At 47.0% G+C, this 7826-nt stretch overlaps 1 protein-coding gene across 1 annotated transcript in view; it reads left to right on the top strand.

Moving 5' to 3' along the window:
* Positions 1-605: 605 nt before the first annotated feature.
* The window catches only part of ARHGAP31 (Rho GTPase activating protein 31), a 55658-nt gene continuing 48437 nt past the window's right edge, over positions 606-7826 (top strand). The window contains exon 1 of the mRNA XM_010567437.1: positions 606-705. Within this exon, the coding sequence (XP_010565739.1) occupies positions 606-705 (100 nt within the window). The remainder of the gene's footprint in view (positions 706-7826) is intronic.

Here is a 7826-nt window from a genome sequence, read left to right as displayed (position 1 = left end):
GGAAGCTGGTTTCTCATTCCTCTAACTGTCCGAAGGCAGGAGGAGGGGAAGGGGGGGAGCCAAAGAGGAGCCTTGTGCAGACTCTTCCCTGGTCCCTTTTCATTAGTCCGTTTGAACTTCGAGTCTCCTCTGAAAGCCGAGAGAAGGACGACCAGACTGGGACGCTTTCTGCTGGAAGCTGCGACAGCGTGGCTGACGAAACCCAGAAGGTGGCCGTGGAGGGTCCCGGGACCAAGCTGAGGGAAAGACGTCCCCCCCCACCATTGCCTGTCCCCAGCTTGCCAGCTCCGATGCGGGCACCCGTCCACCACCCACTTCCCTCTGATGAGAACCCTTCCGGGCTCGGGCTATGATCGCTGCTGCTGCCGACTGGGGAGCCTCCTCTTGCCCTGACCTTCCTCTGCCACAGGAGCAGCCCAACATCTGGTGGGGATTAATGTTTACTTCTCTGGCTGGACGCTGTACGGGACCCCCGATGTTGCTCCCTGGGAGCGGGACACGGGCGGTGGTCTGAGGAGAAGAGCGAGATTTTTGTCGCCCAGCGTGAGGCCGGGGGGGAGGGGGGCAAGGCAGGAGGGGGGCGAACCTCTTTTGGGACTAACCTCATGAAGAACAAGGGAGCCAAACAGAAACTCAAGAGGAAGGGAGCCGCGAGCGCGTTCGGCTGCGACCTGACGGAGTATCTGGAGAGCTCTGGGCAGGATGGTAAATGCCTCTTTATTCTCACTCTGGTTGTGGAGGAGCAGAGCGCGCGTCCCCCTTTCTTTTACTGGTAGGACTGCAAAGCGGACCCTTCCCAAGGCTGAGGGATAGACAACCTGGAGCTGCTTTATCCCCGGGAAGTGGAGTCACTGCCCAGTTATTCACAATGAATGAACGATCGGAAGATTGCTTTGGTGACGCATCTGCATGACCCTTGCATGAGCAGTGCTGTGTGTGGGGAAAGGACTGGGCTAGGGCATGGACAGAGGTGGCCAGCTTTACTTTACGATGCCCTCTCCCATCCGCCTGGCTGTGGAAAGGGGTAGCAGGCTTTTAGGGAGCTAGGTTTGGAAATCAGAACTGCGCTTAGCGTTGCCTCCTCCCGGACTTGGAAATCCTCCCAAAGTCCACAAGACTAGAGTGCTGCAGGGCTGTAGGGAGGAACTGGGAACGTCCCATCTGCCTCTCCCGGACTCCAGTACAGTTCCCATATTGTCCTTTCGCTGCTGGATGGAGACAGGACTGATACTGGGGGGTGGGGTGGAGTAGGGATGGGTGTGAGGTGAAGGGGGCAGCTGAGCTAATATTTTCACTACCTTGCCTGTTATCTTTCTCTCCTCTCCTCCTCCCCCTGACCTCCATGCCCCCAGATATCAGATGAGAATATGGTAGCTCAGATGACAGGTAACTGCAATAAGATCAGGGGGTTTTGAAATGGTCAGTCTTGGATGAGAGAAGGAGCAGAATAATTTTTCTTAAAGTGGCTTGGATAATGAGAGAAGCAGTTGAGAGTTTGGCATACAGAAAGACCTGCAGTTTAGCAAGAGGAAAAATAAATATATGCCTGTTACCATCCCTGATGTGAGCATTATGTTCCAGGTTTAGCATTATATTCCAGTTTGAATTAACTAACTTTTACCAATGTCAGGCTACTCCGAGCAAAAAAAAGCTTCTAGCGGCAATGTCAGCTTTGTACAGGGAGGGCTGTACAATCAAGTCTTTCATTTGCTGATGAGCATGGCTGATGAAGTACAGTGTGGAACTGCACTGGCGGAGGGATGGACTATATAACAGTAGCTCTTTCCATTGCACAGTGAAGAGGGCAGTACATATATCACTAAGAGAAAATGTTATATATGTGAATTTATTCAGGTATGGGGGAAAACCAGCCATTCAATTTCATTGTGAGTCGTCCGTAACAATTACCGTATCTTTTAACTTATATACCTCTTAATAGCAAATGAATTGAAATAGCAAAAATAACAGCCTTAATGAACTGATAACCACTTTGCCAGCGTGAGGTACAGATAGATAAATTCCATCCAGTGCTACCATGAGCTGCCACAGTGGCGGAACAATTTACAGCTGTTTACAGGAGCACTGAAAAATAACGCAGGGAAGGCAGGTACAGGCAGTATATTCAGTTGAAGCAGCAAGGGGGATTTTAAAGGGAGAAACATAGTTACTGCAGTTGAAAATAGGCCAGAACAGCAAAATTTATTACCAGAAATCCCATAGTTGTTTTTTTTTAATATTTTTTGGGGCACAAGAAAGAAGGACATTGTCTCAAGTCTCATTTGTGGGACGATTCACAGTTCCAACCTACTTCTCTCTCCATGCTGAGGAGCAGTGGGGGAGAATATGAAGTTCCTTTCCCTTTGTGCAGTACTGCTATTTGCTGAATAGCACATCCCATTGCCCAGTGCCGTGGGATCCAGAAATGAAAGACTCAATTGTTATAGGTTTATTGGGAAGGTTGTAAGTAAGTTAGACTGGTACAATTCAGTTTGTCAGGACAGGGGGAGAAGAAATAAGAGTATTAGAGATACTCATTTCCTTGCTAGTAGGGCTCTCAGGATCAACAGGACTGTGACCAAGTATGCCAAAGTGACATCCTGGGAAGAAATGAAGGTTCAGATGTCACCAGGACATCACAAACTTGCAACCTGTAACTATAAAACAAAATCAGAAGAACATTTAGGGTATGAGAGGTGGTCGATTTGGGGATAGTTGACTTGTCCTGTGAAGAATTGTTTCCAGGGACAAGCCAGTGCTCCTGCAAGCAGGGGATTTGGTAGAGACATAAAGCAGTAAGTTTCTCTCTGCTTTAGCTAGTACTATGTGTTTAACTGGTGGGACGCAGGCTCTGGTTGTTCCCTCCTTGGAAGCAATGAAGATGTAAGACACTTCATGGTATCTGGGAGTGATGAGGAGGGGGAGAGCACTTTGGCTGCTGTCCAGAAAACATTCTGTTGTGGATCTTTGTGAAAGCAGGTTTTTCAAATGCACCCAGAAGGGTTAACTGGAAAGGAAGAGGAGGCTGCAGGACAGGCAGGACCCAAGTCAGATTGGTTGTGCTTTCATGCTCAGGTCTGCTTTACGCCATCCTGCAGTGCTGCTTGTGTGACTGGTCCTGCACACTCGCACAGGCAAAGAGAAGCAGAGAACTGTTTTGCTGGTGCTGGGGATGGCAAAGGTAGCACAGGAGATGGCCAGGCTAGTGTAGACAATTCAATTTGGCTTTTTTCACTCCGGATTAGTACACGGCCATTACAGTTAGGGGGTGCTGCACTACTTGCGTGGTGCTTTGTGGAGGAGATGCACGACTTGAGTCCCTACAGGCTTGCAGCTTTTGAAGAGCAGCTTGTGCTTTCTGCAAGGACCTTAGTCCCTGTGTCGTTGCCAAATTCCAGTGGAGAGAATTATATTCTGCTTAAGGTATCAGCATTTCCTTTCCTGTCATTTAACTCTTTAATAACTTGCTATGGTCTGCTTCAGACATGGCTGCACTTCAGTGAAGGGTGAAAAGATCCCACTGTCTCTCTTACCAGACAGATGTACCTAAGGCTCTGTTATGAAGAGCTTTGTGGTAATACAACAAGAGCTGCGGTAGAACTACAAAGTATTTAAGAGCGGTGTAGATGGAAAGACTTTAGCAGGTACAGTGGGGTAGCTCAGAAGACTAAAAATGTGATACAAAGCCTTTAGCCCTAAGTTGATTCTTCAGATCTCAGCCAGGTCAGTGGCGATGGACAGATGTTGCTGTCTGGTGGCTGGTTCGAAGCTCAGATGTGTTGAATTTACTGTATTTCAAGTCAGTTCCTGTCACTACCACATTTGACCCTACTTGGCCTTTTCCTGCTGGCAGTCTCTACACAGAGACTGGTCGAGCTCCTTATGGGGGCAGACTGCTATCAGTGCTCCCAAGCATTTAAAACCATGACTCAGGCCACAAAAATCATGAGATAAAATAAAAATCAGTGCTGGGTTCTTTTTCTGCTTTCTGTTTTCTGAAACTTCAGTGTGCATCTGAGTTACGTTTTTAAGTCTTTCGCCGGGCAAGAGGGCTAGAAACTTGGGGAAAAATTAGCTTTTCTTCCTTCACACTAAAATTCTCAGACAATTACTTTAATAGCAGTGGATGTGAGGAAAAGCTCAGATAAGACATAAAAGAATGGTGGCTGGCAATACCAACGAGTAAAAGTCATCTGATTTCACATAGTTCCTCTTCTGTCACTGTCAGCGCTGAATCCGCACACGGAGGCAAGCGATCTTTTGGCGTGTCAGAGCTTCACTAGAAAGCAGTGTCAGGCATTGGGAATGGATAGGCACCCATGCAGGAGGAAGTTAGTGCTAATGCCCTTTACTAAAACGTTTTCCTGTGTCAAACTTTATTAAAAGTGTTGTACGGTTGCAATGGAGATAACAGATATTAGCCTTGAAGGATTAACATTAGAGCCATGTTTTGGCCTCTTGATAACCAGCCTGGTATCTAGAGGAGAAAAGCACATAGTTCCTCTACTGAAGTCAGTGGGAGCTGCACATCAGACCCCAGTTCCTGTAATAACAACAGTATAATTTTCTAGTGACGGATAGGCCAGCAGAGAAGACAAGATGCAAGGTTGTCCACAAACCTCAGCTGGGGCAGGACAGTCTGAACTGCTTAAGAAAACAGTCAAAAAGAGTAGTCTTGCTTCTGGTTATATCACAGAAATGCTGTAAGAGGGGGCTGAAAAAGTCAAAGCTGTTAAAGTCAGAAGGACTAAGTCAGAATGGAGTTTAATATCCCAGTACTTCTAACTGTGGGAGATTCAGACTGGGATTTCAGGTACATAATCAGGGACAACTTCCACTTTTTAAAATGGAAATATGCACAGCATCTACAAAAATTGGATTGTGCTGGTAAAAGATAACGCAGTCTTTTGCATAGGAACTGCTACTAATTCAGACCTACCTTTGCTTCATTTGCCTAGAGCCAGGTAGGACTGGGAGAAAGGTTGAATAATTTCCTTAATTTTTAGCATGATGGTGGCTAGATGTTGGGATAGGAGGTGCTGCTACCAGCACTGCAAAAAGCCAAATCTCAGATTAGACGCCTTGTTCTCAGGGTGCAGGTCAGCTCTGTGTGTCCGAGCTTCCCCTATTTGCTGGAGAGTTAGTTCTGTTGTTGCTGTACCCCTCTGTGGTTTCTTGCACATCTGTTTCCTGCCTGATGTTGTCTGGTTGGGATGTAATGAGCTCAGCTTTTCCCCTTAACCCCCTCCCACACTCCCCACAGCTCCCTCAATGGCTCTCATCCTGAGCCTGTAGCACCCAAAGCACTTTTGCTCTCTTTATATAATGCTGGTTGTTGGCTTTGTTTGTTATTTGCTGTAGAAATAGGGCTGCTTCATTTGAGGAGCTTTGAAGCCACCAACTCCCTCGTGTTGTCCACTTGAGGCTTCTTCTTGCCATGGCAGAGAGCAGGGCAGGCCAGCAGCACTCCCTGAGGCTGGGAAGGGAAAGGGAGCTGTTGTCTGCAAATATAGCACAGGGAGACGGTTGAGGAAACCCTTACAAGTCCCTGGATAGTAATATGATATGGGGAAGGAGACAACAATATGGGTAGCCCATAAGATATTCTTCTATGCTGTGTGGCTGTGCAATGACTGCTTCTGCCTTGTCACAACTGTATTTGAATGAAAGAGTAAGGAAAGTTTTCATTTAGTGTTAGTGGTCTCATAAAAACGTGGTTGCTCTGGCTTGCACTGGCTCCCCAAGCAGGATCTTAACCACTTTTCAGAGCTGCAGTAGGTCAAGACTTTAGGATAGGCAAGTATTTCTGAGGGAAAACAGTAACAATAATTCAGCGGTAACATACTTTGTACAAAGGAGTGGTGGCCTTGTATACTCTTTGGCTGTTTTGGTACAGCCCCTTAGCATGCTGTCTTCTGCCTGATTTTCATGCTCTATGTTTCATTGTGAAGCTACCTTGTCCATACTCAGATGGATGAGGAGATCTGTCACTCAGGAAGAAAGTGGTTTGCTTCGAGAACAGATTCCCTTTGGAGCCAATCGTTAAACCTGCTACCCAGATGTGAAGCAGCTTTTCTGGGTCATGTGGCTTTCCTTCCTCACACTTGCACATGCAGCTGCATGGGTTTGTGGGATAAGAGCATGCAGGGATGTGCGTGAGGGTGCATGCAAGTCCATAGCACATGCAAGTGTGTACTGCTCAAAGATGCATTTGTGTCCACTTATATATTTTTTAGCTGCTTTTCCTGTGTTGATGTTTTGTAGTGAATGCACGCCCATACTTTTGGGTAGATGCTTTTGATTAGCGATGCATGAAGAAAGTCCTGGGAAAACTGCTGAAGGATCATTAATGGCAATGTGGAGGAAAAAGACGAGGCCATTTTTTTTTAAAGTCCCCTTGGAAAAATGAAAATGCCACATGCTCATTTAATCTGCTGCGGAAGAATGAAGAGCTGCATTCATCCCGCTCTCAAAATTAGAAACTGTGGCACTGGGGATTTCTGTCTCAAGAACTGATCGAGCTGAAAAGAAACCTTCTTCTCTTTCTGTAGCCATGTTGCTTTCAATCCAGATCTCTTCCCTGACCTACCTCACTCTGAGGCGATGCAAACACTTGTCTCCCTGAAAAGAAGGAAGCAGCAGGGGCTAGGAGGAGAATGGAAAAAGAACAGCCTCTTGGGCTGGCTTGAAATGCATTAGTCCTCTTTTTTTTTGGTCAGGTGTGCTGCTGCAGTCTGCTCTACATTTTCACACTGCTGATATACTAAGAAGCCCCATGACCCACACTCTGTGGGGTCTGTCCCTGGCTGTAGTCATGCAGCCTGTGTGGATACTTAAGGCTGCATCCCTTCATCTTTGTAATGGGAGCAAAAGGGGTAGTCAGGCTGTGAAGTTTCGGGGCAAAAGAAGGGGGACTGTATTATAGTACAGTGGAGGGGAGCTGTGGCAGAGGGGCCCTGAGGGCTAAATACATGAATTGGCAGTTGAGGAGCTGGGCTGGGGTTGTGGGGAAAACAGCTCCTTGGCCTTTCAGTGTCTGCCAAGGCAAGTCCAGCAGACAGGGGACCGAGAAACTCTGCTGCCAAAATGGATAGTGTGGGGGAAATTATTAATAATGGAAAGGTTGCTTTTCTCCACCCGTTCTCACAAGCGGAGCATCACATTATGAGTCCCAGATATCAGCCTCTATGGCAACAAAGCGAGAGCAAAAAGACACTGGGAACAACGGGAGCAGAAGCCATCTGTCTGCTTCTGTTACTCTGCTGTTCCTCCTTGTTTTGGATGATGCTTGTGTTACTTCCTCAATCTGTTTCTGGTTCCTGGGAGCTGGATTTTTGCGTCTCTGTGGCACAGTGTTACTGCAGTTAAACATTCATGTTGCGAGCTCAGCTCCTTGTTCTGTATTGGCTTTCCATTGCTAGCGCTGTGTGATTAGCAGAGAGCTCTTCCATGCTGCCTCCTGCTTTACATTTCCCTTACCAAGCACTGCAGGAGGCACACGTGTCGTTTGCATGCACTAAGCCCCACTTTGATCCTGCCTTCTCCCCCACCCCCTGCGAACAGCATGAATCACATGTCTTGCCTGCAGATTCTAGATTAGAAAATGAATTTTGATTTAGCAAATGTTTTCTTTTTGTTGGTAACAGCTGATTTCATCTGAACTTGGGAAACCAAGGAGTAGGGACTTCACTGCTTGTGGTATCACAGCTCTCAAAGGTTCAAGGAAGTAACTGCAGTGGATGAAATGCTGGCAATGCACAGGGTGGATGTACAACACAGGCTCATGTAGACATGGTGAACAAGTAGTCTGAGAGATCCCCAATTGTCTG

The sequence above is a fragment of the Haliaeetus leucocephalus genome, unplaced genomic scaffold, assembly GCF_000737465.1.
Source record: "Haliaeetus leucocephalus isolate CR32 unplaced genomic scaffold, Haliaeetus_leucocephalus-4.0 Scaffold228, whole genome shotgun sequence".
NCBI lineage: Eukaryota > Metazoa > Chordata > Aves > Accipitriformes > Accipitridae > Haliaeetus > Haliaeetus leucocephalus.
The sequence above is the reverse complement of the archived record's forward strand: the minus strand, read 5'-3'. Positions and strand labels throughout refer to the sequence as shown.